The sequence below is a fragment of the Ovis canadensis genome, chromosome 3, assembly GCF_042477335.2.
Source record: "Ovis canadensis isolate MfBH-ARS-UI-01 breed Bighorn chromosome 3, ARS-UI_OviCan_v2, whole genome shotgun sequence".
Lineage (NCBI taxonomy): Eukaryota > Metazoa > Chordata > Mammalia > Artiodactyla > Bovidae > Ovis > Ovis canadensis.
In genome coordinates, this window is record NC_091247.1 from 209,802,719 (window position 1) to 209,821,627 (window position 18,909).

The 18,909-nt window shown below is 39.9% G+C and overlaps 1 protein-coding gene across 1 annotated transcript in view; it reads left to right on the forward strand.

Annotated features, from left to right (window-relative positions):
* Positions 1-4,523: 4,523 nt before the first annotated feature.
* Positions 4,524-18,909, forward strand: part of LOC138436406 (uncharacterized) — a 32,115-nt gene continuing 17,729 nt past the window's right edge. Inside the window, exon 1 of the mRNA XM_069581993.1 lies at positions 4,524-4,595. Within this exon, the coding sequence (XP_069438094.1) occupies positions 4,524-4,595 (72 nt within the window). The remainder of the gene's footprint in view (positions 4,596-18,909) is intronic.

Sequence of the window (18,909 nt, forward strand, 5' to 3'; positions counted from 1 at the left end):
CCCAGGTGGTGTAGTGGTAAAGAATCTACCTGCCAATGAGGATATATAAGAGATGTAGGTTCGATTCCTGGGTTGGGAATATCCCTGGGAGGAGGGCATGGCAACCCACCCCAGTATTCTTGCTTGGAGAATTCTGTGGACAGAGGCGTCTGGTGGGCTACAGTCCATAGAGTCAAAAGGAGTTGGACATGACTGAAGTGACTTAGCATGCACTCAGACATCTAAGTTTGCTTAAAATTAAAAAAAAAAATTGAATGAAATATTCCTTAAATGCTTTACAGTTTTCACACACTGACACATCATCATCCAAAGTCCGTAGTCTATATTAGGTTTCACCCTTGGTGTACATTCTATGATTTTGGACGAATTTATGACACATGTCCACGACTACAGTATCAGAGAGTGGTTTCATTGCCTTTGAAGCTCTCTTGGTGGCTCAGTAGAGAATTCTCGGATTCTCAGTAGAGAATCCACCTGCAATGTAGGAGATGCAGGTTCAATCCCAGGGTCGGGAAAATCCCATGGAGAAGGAAATGGCAAATCCATTCCAGTATTCTTGCCTGCGAAGACCCATGGACAGAGGAGCTTCGTGGGCTACAGTCCATGGGGTTGCAAAGAGTCAGTCAGACATGACTTAGCGACTAAATCACAGCCACCCTTCTCTTCCTGTTCCTCCTTTTCTTCCCTCTATCCCCTGGGTAAGTTTATTTTATTTTCTGTCTGCAATAATTTTCAAAACAAAACAAAACAAAACAAAACAATACTCCCTCCCACCTCCTCTTCACATACAGAACAATGGGAAAACAGCCACTAGAAATGAGGAGGGAGAATTATATATTCTTTTACCCTGTTACTACTGAGGTTACCATGTTTTTTTGTTTTTTCTTTTTCTGTAAGAAATTTGTAAGAATTTGTAAGAAATTCTGTAAGAAATCTGTAACAGATTTCAGATACCTGATTTTGATGGTGGATGTCTATCTATATTTATTTATCTATTTATTTATTTATCTATCTATATTTATTTATTTTTAAATTTATTTGATTAGATGTCTATCTAATACCAAATTTCTTACACGCCCATTGCCTCTGAATCCCTTCTCTGTATCCAATTTCTACCATGCATTTAGATGTGGAAAATAAGAATTTACTTTTAATGTGGTTGGCACCTCACAGTGCGGGGTGGAAGAGCTCATCCTGAGGAATTAAATGGTGACTTGTGGTGGAAAGAATACTGGCTTTAGAGTCATATTTTAGTCCCCATTTTTCTATGTGCACTTGGTATATGATGATGGTTACAGTATGGTGTTTTTTAGTACTTACTAAATATTCAGTATTACTAAGTATCCTAATTCTCAACACACCCCCAGGAGGTAGGTATTATTATTCCTGTATTCCTTATGGGAAAACTGAGGCAGAGATATGTTAAGGAATTTGCCAAAAGGCAGTGTCGTCATTGGAAGCCAAATAATCTTACCTAATCTTTCTGAATCTCCATTTTCTCCTCACTAAAATGAAGGTATTGGGCAAGATGATTGCTGAGTTCATTTCTATTCAAAATTCTCTGGTCTGTGAGGTTTTACAGACAGGGACCCCTACCCCCACCAAAACAATTGCAGGATGGTTTGATTTCATGTAGTAATGGCCTGTATAGCTGCCTTTATTAGGACTTCAAGAACTTTCCCTTTTCACTCCCTGTTATTTTGATTAAGGTTGCTGCTTTTTAGGGTGTGAAGTTGGCATCACCTGAGACAAAGGAACCGATAACTGTTCTTTAAAAGGAAGTGTGGATCGACCCATTTTTTCTACCTCTAAAGAACCAGAATCAAGTCCTGAAGATACTCAGTAAAATTTAAATAATAACTAACACAAGGATCTTGTTAGACTCAAATAAGATAATATTTAGGAACTGTTTTGTAACTTGTCATATTCTACATAAAGGCAGGAACTATTGGTATTGCCATGTCATACTGATTCACAGGCCAGAAATTTGCGTAGTTTTCCTTTTTGATTTTTATGAATGGTGCATTTAGGAAGCCTAAACAAACATACATTCTGCCTTCTAGGATTAATATCTGTGCTGATTAAAGGGTAAAATACTCCAGCCTTGTTTTTGCTTTTCTAGGGTCAGGACACTAACCTCCATAAACAGACCTCTAGTATGTTTAGTCATTAGCCAGAGACCTATGGGCACCATGCTGCTCCATTTTCCACTAAATTTCCCTAACTAGTTAAAAACAGAAGTACAAGCAGGGCACAATTCCTGCAGGTTTCATCTAAAACGCAGCTTGAGTCGTGAATTTAGCATTCTGCTTGATCTCAGGCTGCTCACCCCATCCATATCGCCCACCTGTATTTTTTTTTTGGCATGGAAAAGCAGGATACATGTAGTATTTCCTGGGTTCTTTTTTCCTGGCTTCCTGGATCTCTGGGCTTGTGTTACACGTACTTTTCTTGTTTGGGAGTACCCATTGCTGGATCACACAGAATGGTTGTCGTAGGATGGTCCCCTGAATTGAGGACAGAGACTGTAAACAAAGTTGGTTTGAAAAGGTCAGTTTCTTCATTTATTCACTCATAGACTCAACGAGTATTTATTTTATTGATCTCCCACCATCTGAAGAACGTGGTTGAGGATAGAAAGAAAAGGAATTGATCTTGCTGGTCATACTGGGGCTTCTTGCTGGGCACGGAGGATGGAAAGAAGACAGCAATGTTTCCTTATCATTGATATTGAGTAACTCCCTGCAAGAGGCCATCCAAATGAGGTACCGTTATCATAAACCACAAAGGCCTGGAAGGCAAAATATCTATCTGGCTCTCCTTCTAGAAATGTTCCCAGGATTAAAATTCCATGGATTTTCCCTGTAGTTCTTAGAAAAATTATCAGTTAAACTATCAAATATGTTTTTGTGCTTTAAGCAAGAGAACTTGCAAGCTCACATGCTCATGGTAGGGCTTCCAGCTAAAGATGGAGAATGAAGATGAACAGGGTGTTTGTTCTTATGGGAAGAGCTGCTTTTCATAGAGGCAAAGAGTGGGATAAGTTGAGAAAGTATTGATCTTAGTTTCTTGGAAATGAATTAGAATTTTCCTTGCTTCTCACGATTTCCCATTTGAGGTATGAAATAAATTAGGAAAATGTGTTTGTATGTACTTCCCCAGAAGTAATGGTGGAACAAAGTGCCAATCATGAGATGTTTTGGGTTTCAAACAGAAAGAATGAGGAATTCGATGCTTCCAAGTGCTTCAAGAGAAACCTTATTCTGGGTGAGATTGTTTATGCCCTCAGAGGTTATTGTCCACTAAGTCTGTTATGATTAGAGGTGAAAAGAGTTTTAGAAGAAGACTTTTATTTAATAAATTGATAAGCAGTTGTTAAAAAAAGAAGAAGATTTTTTATTTATTTTATTTTACTTCTTTTAGTTTTTTATTTTTTAAATTTTAAAATCTTTAATTCTTACATGCGTTCCCAAACATGAACCCCCCTCCCACCTCCCTCCCCATAACATCTCTCTGGGTCATCCCCATGCACCAGCCCCAAGCATGCTGCATCCTGCGTCAGACATAGACTGGCGATTCAATTCTTACATGATAGTATACATGTTAGAATGTCATTCTCCCAAATCATCCCACCCTCTCCCTCTCCCTCTGAGTCCAAAAGTCCGTTATACACATCTGTGTCTCTTTCCCTGTCTTGCATACAGGGTCGTCATTGCCATCTTCCTAAATTCCATATATATGTGTTAGTATACTGTATTGGTGTTTTTCTTTCTGGCTTACTTCAATCTGTATAATCGGCTCCAGTTTCATCCATCACATCAGAACTGATTCAAATGAATTCTTTTTTACGGCTGAGTAATACTCCATTGTGTATATGTACCACAGCTTTCTTATCCATTCATCTGCTGATGGACATCTAGGTTGTTTCCATGAAGATTTTCTAGAAGTTTTGGTTCTACCACTTGGCATTGTGCTAAAGAGCTGTGACCTTGAGCAGGTCATTAACCATCTTGGATTTCTATCTCTTTGGTTAGCACTCAATATTTAACTATTTATGGAGGCAACAATATGCTGGTGGCTCACTTGTAGAAAAATATTAATATGCACTTTGCCAATCTCTCAGAATTGGTATTAGAGTGAATTTAGATTTGTAAGCCCTTTGAAACGTTTGTAAACCTCATGCATCTCAGAACAGAAGGCTTGAAATCAAAACAAATCCTTGCCTCTTTTAAGACTAGACTTGTAATAAGAAAACTTTTCACTAAATTGATAGCAAATTGAAGCAAGATCAAATTGTAGAATTTTTTCATAACTTGATTTGGTACAAAGAAATGGAGACACAAGGAACAAAACTGTGTGTTCATAACTCAAAGCAGCATTTCCTTTTCCTGCTAAAGTCCTGCCAACATCTAAAATGTCTCCTTAGACATCTTTTCCCTCCTTCCCTTGCATCTTTATGCAGCAACCAATAGAAGCTACGCAGAGTGTTGGGATGTGGATTATTCTGGGCTACTTGGGGTACAATGACAGTGTATCCACCCTCACACTACACCATCAGGGCCTTGAACAGGACAGGAGCTTATTTCTCGGAGCTGGTATGATGGCCATGTTCTACAACTTTAAGAAGAATGCAGAATCTTTTCTTTGTATCTTCTCTGCCATCCCTATGGTGTTGCCCTCATCCAGATGGTTCAAGATGAGCCATCACCATACCTATATCTCATGCAGCAGAAAAGGGGGAAGTGGAAATGAGGATATGTCTCTTCCCTTTAAAAACAAAACCTAGAAGTTTCACACATTACTTCTGCTCATATCCTCTGGGAAGTGCAGTCTTCGGTTGGGCTGTCATAAATGCCCAGTGAAGCACCAGAGCTTCTGTGATTCTGTGAGAAAATAGAAGAATGGATATCAGTGATAAGAAGCAGTCTCTAATTGGGGTGCAGACATGAACAGCTCTTGGTCCTTTCCTGAAAGCTGCTTACTTCAATGGGAGAAAACAGAAGTGTAAATAGGAAATTACAGATATTTTTTGCAACTCTGTGGTCATTTATCCCAACACTTTCACCATCTAATACCTTGATTCTCTTATTCTTTTCTCTCCCTTACCTCTGTCTATGCTCTTGTCAATTGTTAAAAAACAAAATTCAACTGAGTGAATTCAAAGATCTTATTGACTTCATTCAACAGTTTGTGAATCAGGCTGCATCTAACCTAGCAGATAGAAAGGAATTCCCAGGAGATGTACTAAATGAAAAACTCAAACACAGAAGCAAGAAGGAACAAGAAAGATATACGAGGCAACAAACAAGCAAACAAACAAACTAGGTTGGTTACGGCAAAGTTGCTTTCCTTCAGGGGTTGGCAAAGAGTTTAAGAGGCACATTACTTCAATAGTGCTCATCAAGAGCACTGCTGATTGCTCTTTAAGATTCCTGATTGACTGCTTTAAGATTCCATTTCTAGAAGAACTGAAACTGTAATTAAGTCTCAGTTTGGTGACATGGGGATTAGCATTAACACTTTCTTTTGGGGCTTGTTGCCTTGATTTCAATACTTTTTACCTAAACCCTAAAATAATTGCTCCCCCACAAACAACTGCTCATTGTCTCTTTTTAAATATAAATTTATTCATTTTCATTGGAGGCTAATTACTTTATAATGTTGTAGTGGTTTTGCCATACATTGCCATGAATCAGACATGGGAGTACATATGTTCCCCATCCTGAACCCCTCTCTCACCTCCCTCCCCATCCCATGACTCTTGGTCATTCCAGCACACCAGCGCCGAGCACCCTGTCCCATGCATCAAACCTGGATTGGCGATCCATTTCACAATTCATGTATATGATAATATACATGTTTCAATGCGATTCTCCCAAATCATCCCACCCTCGCCCTCTCCCACAGAGCCCAAAAGACTGTTCTATACATCTGTGTCTCTTTTGAGGTCTCACATAGAGGGTTATCATTACTATCTTCCTAAATTCCATATATATGTATTATTATAGTGTATTGATGTTTTTCTTTCTGGCTTACTACACTTTGCATAATAGGCTCCAGTTTCATCCACCTCATTAGAACTGATTCAAATGTATTCTTTTTAATGGCTGAGTAATATTCCATCGTGTATATGTACCACGGCTTTCTTTTTTTTAAATTTAAATTTATTTATTTTAATTGGAGGCTAATTACTTTATAATATTGTATTGGTTCTGCCACACATAAGCATGAATCCACCATGGGCATACACGTGTTCCCTGTCCTGAACACCCCTCCCTCTTCCCTCCCCGTACCATCCCTCCAGGTCACCCCAGTGCACCAGCCCCAAGCATCCTGTATCGAACTTGGACTGGAGATTCATTTCTTATATGATATTATACATGTTTCCATGACATTCCCTCAAATCATCCCACCCTCTGCCTCTCTCACAGAGTCCAAAAGACTGTTCTGTACATCTGTGTCTCTTTTGCTGTCTCGCATACAGGGTTATCATTACCATCTTTCTAAATTCCGTATATATGCGTTCAGTTCAGTTCAGTTCAGTTGCTCAGTCATGTCCAACTCTTTGCGACCCCATGAATCGCAGCATGCAAGGCCTCCCTGTCCATCACCAACTCCCAGAGTTCACTCAGACTCACATCCATTGAGTCAGTGATGCCATCCAGCCATCTCATCCTCTGTCGTCCCCTTCTCCTCCTGCCTCCGATCCCTCCCAGTATCAGAGTCTTTTCCAATGAGTCAACTCTTCGCATGAGGTGGCCAAATACTGGAGTTTCAGCTTTAGCATCATTCCTTCCAAAGAAATCCCAGGGCTGTCTCCTTCAGAATGGGACTGTTTGGATCTTCTTGCAGTCCAAGGGACTCTCAAGAGTCTTCTCCAACACCACAGTTCAAAAGCATCAATTCTTTGGCGCTCAGCCTTCTTCACAGTCCAACTCTCACATCCATACACGACCACAGGAAAAACCATAGCCTTGACTAGACGGACCTTAGTTGGCAAAATAATATACTATCTAGGTTGGTCATAACTTTTCTTCCAAGGAGTAAGCGTCTTTTACTTTCATGGCTGCAATCTCCATCTGCAGTGATTTTGGAGCTCTCAAAAATAAAGTCTGACACTTTTTCCACTGTTTCCCCATCTATTTCCCATGAAGTGATGGGACCAGATGCCATGATCTTCATTTTCTGAATGTTGAGCTTTAAGCCAACTTTTTCACTCTCCTTTTTCACTTTCATCAAGAGGCTTTTTAGTTCTTCTTCACTTTCTGCCATAAGGGTGGTGTCATCTGCATATCTAAGGTTATTGATATTTCTCATGGCAATCTTGAATTCAGCTTGTGTCTCTTCCAGTCCAGCGTTTCTCATGATGTACTCTGCATATAAGTTAAATAAGCAGGGTGACAATATACAGCCTTGACGTACTCCTTTTCCTATTTGGAAGCAGTCTGTTGTTCCAAGTCCAGTTCTAACTGTTGCTTCCTGACCTGCATACAGGTTTCTCAAGAGGCAGATTAGGTGGTCTGGTATTCCCATCTCTTTCAGAATTTTCCACAGTTTATTGTGATCCACACAGTCAAAGGCTTTGGCATAGTCAATAAAGCATAAATAGATGTTTTTTCTGGAACTCTCTTGCTTTTTTGATGATCCACCGGATGTTGGCGATTTGATCTCTGGTTCCTCTGCCTTTTCTAAAACCAGCTTGAACATCAGGAAGTTCACAGTTCATGTATTGCTGAAGCCTGGCTTGGAGAATTTTGAGCTTTACTTGACTAGCACATATATATGTGTTAGTATACTGTATTGGTGTTTTTCTTACTGCCTTACTTCACTTGGATAATAGGCTCCAGTTTCATCCACCTCATTAGAACTGATTCAAATGTATTCCTTTTAATGGCTGAGTAATATTCCATTGTGTATATGTACCACAGCTTTCTTATCCATTTGCCTGCTGATGGACATCTAGGTTGCTTCCATGTCCTGGCTATTATAAACAGTTCTGCGATGAACATTGGGGTACATGTGTCTCTTTCAATTCTGGTTTCCTCGGTGTGTATGCCCAGCAGTGGGATTGCGGGGACATATGGCAGTTCTATTTCCAGTTTTTTAAGGAATCTCCACACTGTTCTCCATAGTGGCTGTGCTAGTTTGCATTCCCACCAACAGTGTAACAGGGTTCCCTTTTCTCCACACCCTCTCTGCATTTATTGTTTGTAGACATTTGGATAGCAGCCATTTTGATTGGTGTGAAATGGTACCTCATTGTGGTTTTGATTTGCATTTCTCTGATAATGAGTGATGTTGAGCATCTTTTCATGTGTTTCTTAGCCATCTGTATGTCTTCTTTGGAGAAATGTCTATTTAGTTCTTTGGCCCATTTTTTGATTGGGTCGTTTATTTTTCTGGAATTGAGCTGGAGGCATTGCCTGTATCTTTTTGAGATTAATTCTTTGTCAGTTACTTCATTTGCTATTATTTTCTCCCATCCTGAAGGCTGTCTCTTCACCTTGGTTATAGTTTCCTTTGTTGTGCAGAAGCTTTTAAGTTTAATACTTTCCCATTTGTTCAATTTTGCTTTTATTTCCATTATTGTGGGAGGTGGGTCATAGAGGATCCTGCTATGATTTATGGTGGAGAGTGTTTTGCCTATGTTCTCCTCTAGGAGTTTTATAGTTTCTGGTCTTCCATTTAGATCTTGAATACATTTTGAATTTATTTTTGTGTATGGTGTTAGAAAGTGTTCTAGTTTCATTCTTTTACAAGTGGTTGACCAGTTTTCCCAGCACCACTTGTTAAAGAGATTGTCTTTTCTCCATTGTATATTCTTGCCTCCCTTGTCAAAGATAAGGTGTCCATAGGTGCGTGGGTTTTTCTCTAGGCTTTCTATTTTGTTCCATTGATCTATATTTCTGTCTTTGTGCCAATGCCATACTGTCTTGATGACTGTGGCTTTGTAGTATAGCTGGAAGTCAGGCGGGTTGATTCCTCCAGTTCCATTCTTCTTTCTTAAGATTGCTTTGGTTATTTGAGGATTTTCGTATTTCCATACATATTGTGAAATTATTTGTTCTAGCTCTATGAAAAATACCATTGTAGCTTGATAGGGATTGCATTGAATCTATAGATTGCTTTAGGTAGTATACTCATTTTCACTACATTGATTCTTCTGATCCATGAACACAGTATATTTTTCCATCTGTTAGTGCCCTCTTTGATTTCTTTCACCAATGTTTTATAGTTTTCTATATATAGGTCTTTAGTTTCTTTAGGTAGATATATTCCCAAATGTTTTATTCTTTTCATTGCAATGGTGAATGGAATTGTTTCCTTAATTTCTCTTTCTGTTTTCTCATTGTTAGTGTATAGAAATGCAAAGGATTTGATTTCTGTGTGTTAATTTTATATCCTGTAACTTTACTATATTTATTGATTAGCTCTAGTAATTTCCTGGTGGAGTCTTTAGGGTTTTCTATGTAGAGGATCATGTCATCTGCAAACAGTGAGTTTTACTTATTCTTTTCCTTTTATTTCTTTTTCTGCTCTGATTACTGTGACCAAAACTTCCAAAACTATGTTGAATAGTAGTGGTGAGAGTGGGCACCCTTGTCTTGTTCCTGACTTTAGGGGAAATGTTTTCAATATTTCACCACTGAGGATAATGTTTGCTGTGAGTTTGTCATACATAGCTTTTATTATGTTGAGGTATGTTCCTTCTATTCCTGCTTTCTGGAGGGTTTTTTTTTTTTAATTATCATAAACGGATGTTGAATTTTGTCAAAGTCTTCATCTACCGAGATAATCATATGGATTTTATCTTTTAGTTTGTTAATGTGGTGTATTACATTGATTGATTTGCAGATATTGAAGAATCTTTGCATCTCTGGGATAAAGCCCGCTTGGTCATGATGTATGATCTTTTTAATGTGTTGCTGGTTTCTGCTTGCTAGAATTTTGTTAAGGATTTTTGCATCTATGTTCATCGGTGATATTGGCCTGTAGTGTTCTTTTTTGTGTGTGTGACATATTTATTTGGCTTTGGTATTAGGATGATAGTGGCCTCATAGAATGTGTTTGGAAGTTTACCTTCCTCTGCAATTTTCTGGAAGAGTTTGAGTAGGATAGGTGTTAGCTCTTCTCGAAATTTTTGGTAGAATTCAGCTGTGAAGCAGTCTGGTCCTGGGCTTTTGTTTGCTGGAAGATTTCTGATTACAGTTTCAATTTCTGTGCTTGTGATGGGTCTGTTGAGATTTTCCATTTCTTCCTGGTTCAGTTTTGGAAAGTTGTACTTTTCTAAGAATTTGTCCATTTCCTCCAAGTTGTCCGTTTTATTGGCATATAATTGCTGATAGTAGTCTCTTATGATCCTTTGTATTTCTGTGTTGTCTCTTGTGATTTCTCCATTTTAATTTTTAATTTTATTGATTTGATTCTTCTCCCTTTGTTTCTTGATGAGTCTGGCTAATGGTTTGTCAATTTTATTCATGTTCTCAAAGAACCAGCTTTTGGCTTTGTTGATTTTTGCTATGGTCTCTTTTGTTTCTTTTGCATTTGTTTCTGCCCTAATTTTTAAGATTTTTTTCGTTTTACTAACCCTGGTGTTCTTAATTTCTTCCTTTTCTAGTTGCTTTAGGTGTAGAGTTAGTTTATTTGTGTGACTTTTTTCTTGTTTTGAGGTATGCCTGTATTGCTATGAACCTTCCCCTTAGCACTGTTTTTACAGTGTCCCACAGGTTTTGGGTTGTTATGTTTTCATTTTCTTTCATTTCTATGCATATTTTGATTTCTTCTGTGATTTGTTGTTCACTCAGCGGCGTGTTGTTCAGATTCCATATATTGGAAATTTTATTAGTTTTTCTCCTGTAATTGAGATCTAATCTTACTGCATTGTGAGCAGAAAAGATGCTTGGGATGATTTCAATTTTTTTGAATTTACCAAGGCTAGATTTATGGCCCAGGATGTGATCTATCTTCGAGAAGGTTCCATGTGTGCTTGAGAAAAAGGTGAAATTCATTGTTTTTGGGTGAAATGTCCTATAGATATCAATTAGGTCTAACTGGCCTACTGTATCATTTAAAGTTTGTGTTTCCTTGCTAATTTTCTATTTATTTGATCTATCCATAGGTTGTGAGTGGGGTATTAAAGTCTCCCACTATTATTGTGTTATTGTTAATTTCCCCTTTCATGCTTGTTAGCGTTTGCCTTACATATTGTGGTGCTCCTATGTTGGGTGCATATATATTTATAATTGTTATATCTTCTTCTTGGATGGATCCTTTGATCATTATTTAGTGTCCTTCTTTGTCTCTTTTCACAGCCTTTGTTTTAAAGTCTATTTTATCTGATATGAGTATTGCTCTTCCTGGTTTCTTTTGGTCTCTATTTGCATGGAATATCTTTTTCCATCCCTTCACTTTCAGTCTGCATGTGTCCCTTGTCTTGAAGTGAGTCTCTTGTAGACAACAAATATAGGGGTCTTGATTTTGTATCCATTCAGTCAGTCTTTGTCTTTTGGTTGGGGCATTCAACCTATTTACATTTAAGGTAATTATTGATAAGTATGATCCCATTGCCATTTACTTTGTTGTTTTGGGCTCGAGTTTATATACCCTTTCTGTGTTTCCTGTCTAGAGAAGATCCTCTAGCATTTGTTGGAGAGCTGGTTTGGTGGTGCTGAATTCTCTCAGCTTTTGCTTGTCTGTAAAGCTTTTGATATCTCCTTCATCTTTGAAGGAGATCCTTGCTGGGTACAGTAATCTGGGCTGTAGGTTATTTTCTTTCATCACTTTAAGTATGTCCTGCCATTCCCTCCTGGCCTGAAGAGTTTCTATTGAAAGATCAGCTGTTATCCTTATGGGAATCCCCTTGTGTGTTATTTGTTGTTTTTCCCTTGCTGCTTTTAATATTGTTCTTTGTGTTTGATCTTTGTTGATTTGATTAATATGTGTCTTGGGGTGTTTCGCCTTGGGTTTATCCTGTTTGGGACTCTGTGTTTCTTGGACTTGGGTGACTATTTCCTGCCCCATTTTAGGGAAGTTTTCAGCTATTGTCTCCTCAAGTATTTTCTCATGGTCTTTCTTTTTGTCTTCTTCTTCTGGGACTCCTATGATTCGAATGTTGTGGCATTTAACATTGTCCCAGATGTTTCTAAGGTTGTCCTCATTTCTTTTAATTCTTTTTTTCGTTTTTCCTCTCTGCTTCATTTATTTCTACTATTCTCTCTTCTACCTCAGTTATTCTATCTTCTGCTTCCATTGTTCTCTGTTGGTTCCCTCCAGAATGTTTTTGATCTCTTTTATTTCATTATTCATTATATATTGACTCTTTTTTATTTCTTCTAGATCCTTGTTAAACATTTCTTGTATCTTCTCAATCCTTGTCTCCAGGCTATTTATCTCTAACTCCATTTTGTTTTCAATATTTTGGATCACTTTCACTATCATTATTCTGAATTTTTTTTCAGGTAGATTTCCTATCTCTTCCTCTTTTATTTGGTTTGGTGGGCATTTATCCTGTTCCTTTACCTGCTGAATATTTCTCTGCCTTTTCATCTTGTTTAGATTGCTGTGTTTGGAGTGGCCTTTCCGTATTCTGGCAGTTTGTGGAGTTCTCTTTATTGTGGAGGTTCCTCACTGTGGATGGGGTTGGAAGAGTGGCTTGCCAAGATTTCCTTGTTAGGGAAGCTTGTGTCAGTGTTCTGGTGGGTGGAACTTGATTTCTTCTCTCTGGAGTGCAATGACGTGTCCACTAGTGAGTTTTCAGGTGTCAGTAGGTTTGGTGTGACTTTGGGCAGCCTGTATATTGAAACTCAGGGCTATGTTCCTATGTTGCTCGAGAATTTTCAGGGTATACCTTGCTCTGGAACTTTTTGCCTTTTGGGTGGTGCTTGGTTTCTGTGTAGGTATGGAGGTTTTTGGATGAGCTCTTATCGATTAATGCTCCCTGGAGTCAGGAGTCCTCTGGTGTTCTAAGGTTTTGAACTTGAGCCTTCTGACTCTGGATTTCAGTCCTATTCTTACAGTAGCCTCAAGACTTCTCCATGTACACAGCACCGATGATAAAATATTAATGTTAATGATGAGAAGTTTCTCCATAGTGAGGGACACCTGTAGAGGTTCACAGAGTTACATTGAGAAGAGAAGAGGGAGGAGGGAGATAGAAGTGACCAGGAGGAGATGAGGAGGAATCAAAAGGGGAGAGAGCAAGCTAGACAGTAATCACTTCCCTATGTGCTCTCCACAGTCTGGACCCCTCACAGATGTTCACGGAGTTACACAGAGAAGAGAAGAAGGAGGAAGGAGACAGAGGTGACCAGGAGGAGAAAAGGGGGAATCAAAAGAAGAGAGAAAGATCCAGCCAGTTATCAGTTCCTTAAGGGTTCTGCATAGCCCAGAACACACAAAGAGAATCACAGATTTTGGTAGAGAAGAGAAGGGGGAGGGAGGAGATAGAGGCGACCTGGTAGAGAAAAAGGAGAGTCCAAAGGAGGAGAGAGCAGTCAAGCCGAAGTAAAAATGGGTATTGAAGATTGGGTTCTTAAAGGTACAAAATTGATAACAAATACCAAAAAGCAAGATTAAAAATCTAGGGTAGAGGTTAGATTCTCAAAAATACAATATTAAAAAATAAGTCACAAATTTTATAAAATATATATAAATGAAGTTTGCTTTTAAAAACATGGGCGTTTTTTTAAGATAATAGATTATAAAAATGAAAATGAAAGGGGTAATAGAAGACTTAAAAATAAAAAAATTTTAAAATTATAAAAGTGATAATAGTAAAAATATATCTAGGAATTTCTCTGGAGCTGTTGTGGACAGTGTGGGGTTAGTTCAGTTTCAGATAGTTCCTTGAACCAGCTTAAACATCTCAAGATTTATAGGCCCCTTCTGATGTAGTCGGTGCTAACTACAGGGTTGTAATCTGTTGCACCTGTCACTTGCAAAGAGGTTCCCTCTATTTATTTTAGCTTCTTCTGTTTGCTGGTCTCTTCACTGTTTAATTTCTGCCCTGACAAAAGGGGTGGGGGCGAAGGTAGTCACTTTTAGGCTCACTTTTTCAGTCGTGCTGTGGGGATGGGGGAACCCTGCAAACAAATATCACTGGCATGTGTGGGGAGTGCTTGCAGTGTTTCAGCCGCACTGGGTTTGCCCCCACTCGTGGTGTGAGTGCTTTCCTGGTCTGCACTGCTCAGACTCCAGGTTGCTCTGCCAGGAACTGTCTGAGGTGGGCCCTGGGTTGCATGCACTTCCCAGGTCTAAGCCGCTCAGGTTCAGGTTCTTGAGTACTCCCCAAATGTGCAGATTTGGTTGGGCCTGCGTTTTGTGCCCTTCCCAGCTCTGAGCAGCTCAGGTGACCAGGTGCTTGGTGTGCACAGTTGCCCCCAGGTGGGTGGTGTGTCTTATCGCATCCCCCGTCCCAGCTGCTCAGTTTTCTGGGTGTACCACGGGCGTGCCTTCTCGGGTGTGCCATGTGTCTCTTCTGGGGATCTGATCTCTGGCTGCAACCCTCCTAGTGGATGTCAGCTGTCCAGAATCCCAAGAACTCTTGGTTAGCAATGGAGCCTGTTTGCAGTGTGGTAGAGGATGTCTCTTTGGGGCTGCAATTGCCCATTTTCAGCTATGGCTGCCCCCTGCCTGCTTGTATCCAGCGGGGGATGGACCAGCCAGCAGCCTAGTAGCTCTCCTCTGGTATTCACTCAGTCCTTTGTTCTGTGAGCGGGCCTGGCATTGCCTCAGTTTCGGGCGTTTTGCAGGACAGTTCTCTCTCTCTCTCTCTCTCTATATATATATATATATTTATTTTTTGTCTCTCTCTCTCTCTGGTTTTCCCAGAGTTTGGATTGCTATCTTATGTTAGTTCCCTCAGATTGCCCTCAGGGCACTCTGGCCAGGTGTGCCCTAAGCAATGCAGCCCACGCCTCCCTGTTCAGCCCTCAGCATTTCCCTGTTCAGCCCCTATTGCTGGTGGCAGCTGTGAGCACTGGGAGTTGCCATTAGGCATGTAATCTGTGGGTTTTATTTATTTATTTATTTATTTATTTATTTATCCTCCTGGTTATGCCTCTGAGATTTCAAGATTCCCCACAGACCTGCTGGTGAGAGTGTTTCCTGGTGTTTGGAAACTTCTCTTTTAAGACTCCCTTCCAGGGATGGATCTCCGTCCCTACCTCTTTTGTCTCTCTTTTTATTTTTTGTCCTACTTCCTTTCAAAGACAATGGGCTGCGTTTCTGGGTGCCTGATGTCCTCTGCCAGCATTCAGAAGTTGTTTTGTGGAATTTGCTCAGTGTTCAAATGTTCTTTCCATGAATTTGTGGGGGAGAAAGTGGTCTCCCAGTCTTATTCCTCCGCCATCTTAGAACCACCCCCTGCTCATTGTCTCTTGATTGGTCTTTCTCCTCTGCTTCAGTTCAGTTCATTTCAGTCACTCAGTCGTGTCCGACTCTTTGTGACCCCATGAATTGCAGCACGCCAGGCCTCCCTGTCCATCACCATCTCCTGGAGTTCACTCAGACTCACGTCCATCGAGTCTGTGATGCCATCCAGCCATCTCATCCTCTGTCATCCCCTTCTCCCCCTGCCCCCAATCCCTCCCAGCATCAGAGTCTTTTCCAATGAGTTAGCTCTTTGCATGAGGTGGCCAAAGTACTGGAGTTACAGCTTTAGCATCATTCCTTCCAAAGAAATCCCAGGGTTGATCTCCTTCAGAATGGACTGGTTGGATCTCCTTGCAGTCCAAGGGACTCTCCAGAGTCTTCTCCAACACCACAATTCAAAAGCATCAATTCTTCGGCATTCAGCCTTCATCACAGCCCAACTCTCACATCCATACACGACCACAGGAAAAACCATAGCCTTGACTAGACGGACCTTAGTTGGCAAAATAATGTCTCTGCTTTTGAATATACTATCTAGGTTGGTCATAACTTTCCTTCCAAGGAGTAAGCGTCTTTTAATTTCATGGCTGCAGTCACCATCTGCAGTGATTTTGGAGCCCCCCAAAATAAAGTCTGACACTGTTTCCACTGTTTCCCCATCTATTTCCCATGAAGTGATGGGACCGGATGCCATGATCTTCATTTTCTGAATGTTGAGCTTTAAGCCAACTTTTTCACTCTCCTCTTTCACTTTCATCAAGAGGCTTTTTAGCTCCTCTTCACTTTCTGCCATAAGGGTGGTGTCATCTGTGGCATTGCCTTTCTTTGGGATTGGAATGAAAACTGACCTTTTCCAGTCCTGTGGCCAATGCTGAGTTTTCCAAATTTGCTGGCATATTGAGTGCAGCACTTTCACAGCATCATCTTTCAGGATTTGAAATAGCTCAACTGGAATACCATCACCTCCACTAGCTTTGTTCGTAGTGATGCTTTCTAAGGCCCACTTGACTTCACATTCGCTTACTTCCTTAATTTTCTTTATTCTTGACCTGTCTTGGCTGCATCTGATGCTGTTTACTATCTCCTTGAAGTATTCTCCTTCCTCATTTTCCTTGTCTATGTAACATTATGGTTTTCTACTTCTCTGTCTCCTTTGCTAGCTTTTCCTCGGTTGTCCTAAATGAAAGAACTTCCTAGACCAATCATTTTCCTAGTCTTCCTGTCTTTCCCCATCTGTCTTGGAATTGTATCTACTCTTTGATCACAGTCATCACTTCAGAGCAAATGAATCACACATATCTACACATAAAGCAAAATCTCATGGACTTCATCCTCATGGTTTCCGCTGCTTATGGAATATTCCCATGAAGATTCTCTTAAAGCAACATAACTTCCACTAGCCAAACTGATCTTGCCCCCTGCTGAAAATTCTCTCTTCACCCAAGCTCTTCTCTTCCTAACACCATTCAGAAACTGGTTCCTGGCTTGAATGCCTGTGTATGTCACTGGAATAATTTACTCTTTAAAACTTGGTGTTGTTTTCCCACTCCCTGGACCCTCACTTCCCATGCCATCCACACAAATTTAATTTGCTGATTGTATGCCATTCTTGGCTTCCCTGGTGGCTCAGAGGTTAAAGCGTCTGCCTCCAATGCGGGAGACACGGGTTCGATCCCTGGGTCGGGAAGATCCCCTGGAGAAGGAAATGGCAACCCACTCCAGTATTCTTGCCTGGAGAATCCCATGGACAGAGGAGCCTGATGGGCTGCAGTCCACGGGGTCACAAAGAGTCGGACACGACTGAGTGACTTTACTTACTTACTTATGCTATTCTTGCTACTTAATGTCTTGACTGTGCTACTGTAACACCCTCTTCTCTTCTTTAAAATTCTCTCTGATTGTCTTCATACAGTATGAGTTGGATCAGCTTAATCTACCAACAAGCCTTCATGCATGCGTGCTTGGTTGCATCTGACTCTTTGCAACTCCATGGATTATAGACTGCCAGATTCTTCTGTCCATGCTATTTCCCAGGCAAGAATACTGGAGTGGGTTGCCATTTCCTTCTCCAGGGAATCTTCCAGACCCCAGAGATTGAACCTGCATCTCTTGCATTTCCTGCATTGCAGGTGGATTCTTTACCACTGAGCCACCAGGGATGCCCTTCAGTAACAGGCTATTATCTACCAATGAGTCAAATCTCTTTGGTCTAGGGTAGGTATTCCATTCTATGGTCTCAAATTCCTTATGTTTTCTGCAACAACCCTGTAAGAGAAATGAGCCTAATTGCTATTCCCCGAATATTCCTCTGCTCTCCTATCTTTGCCTCTATGTGTATTTAGTTGGATTAGTTTTTTCTTCCTGATAATCCTCCCTGTTTTACCCATCATTTCCTCTGATAAAATCTTTCCACCTTCTAAGATCCAATTAAAATGCAACCTCCTTTATGAAAGCTTCCTGAACAACTAGCCAAGAATATCTTTAGAGTGAGAGACAGTCTTTATGTCACTAGAATCTAGCATACTTCCTGACTCACTGAGTTTTTGAACAACTGTTGATTTAACCATCATTAGTGAGTGTAATCTCTATCTCTTCTGGATCACCAGGATGTTTCCTTAAGGCTCTTGTCATATTATATCTTTTACTTCATGTGTATACATAGCTTTGAGCCCTTGCAAGAAAAATTCTGAAAAAAAAAATAAAGGTGATTCATCAGTATATGTTAAATGAATGAACTCTAGGAGGCATAGGGAGTATGCTGGGTTATTAATCAGAAAGTTTGCTCAGATGGTTAAAACTGGTGCTAAGGAGAAAAGGGAACACTCCTACACTGTTGGTGAGAATGTAATTTGGTGCAGCCGCTATGGAAACCAGCATAGAGATTTCTCAAAAAACTGAAAATAGAACTACCATATGATATAGCAATTCCACTCCTGGATGTATATCTGAAAGAAACAAAAGCACTAGTTCAAAAAGATGCATGCACTCCAATGTTCAGAGTAGCATTATTTACAATTGCCAAAATATGTAAGCAACAGAGAAATGGGTAAAGAAGATGTGGTAAACACACACACACACACACACACATCATGGAATACTACTCAGCCATACAAAAGCATGAAATTCTGCCATTTACAGCAACATGGATGGACTTGGAGGGCATCATGCTAAGTGAAATAAGTTATAAAAGACATATACTGTATGATATCACTTATACATGGTATCTAAAAAAATACAACAAACTAGTGAATATAACAAAAAAGAAGCAGACTCCCAGATATAGAGAACAAACTAGTGGTTACCAGTGGGGAGAGGGAAGGGGAGAGGGAAAATAAAGGGCTAGAGTGGGAAAAAGGGTTACTATGGGGTTATATGAAATTACATGTGTTAAACTTATGAAAACTGTAAGGCATTATAGAATTTAAAGAATCTTCCACTTTATCAAAAAAAAAAAAAACCAACTAAGCAGTGAAGCAGTGCCTGGATAAAGTAAGAATCAAATACTTGTTAAATGTATGAATCTAAGAATAAAATTTA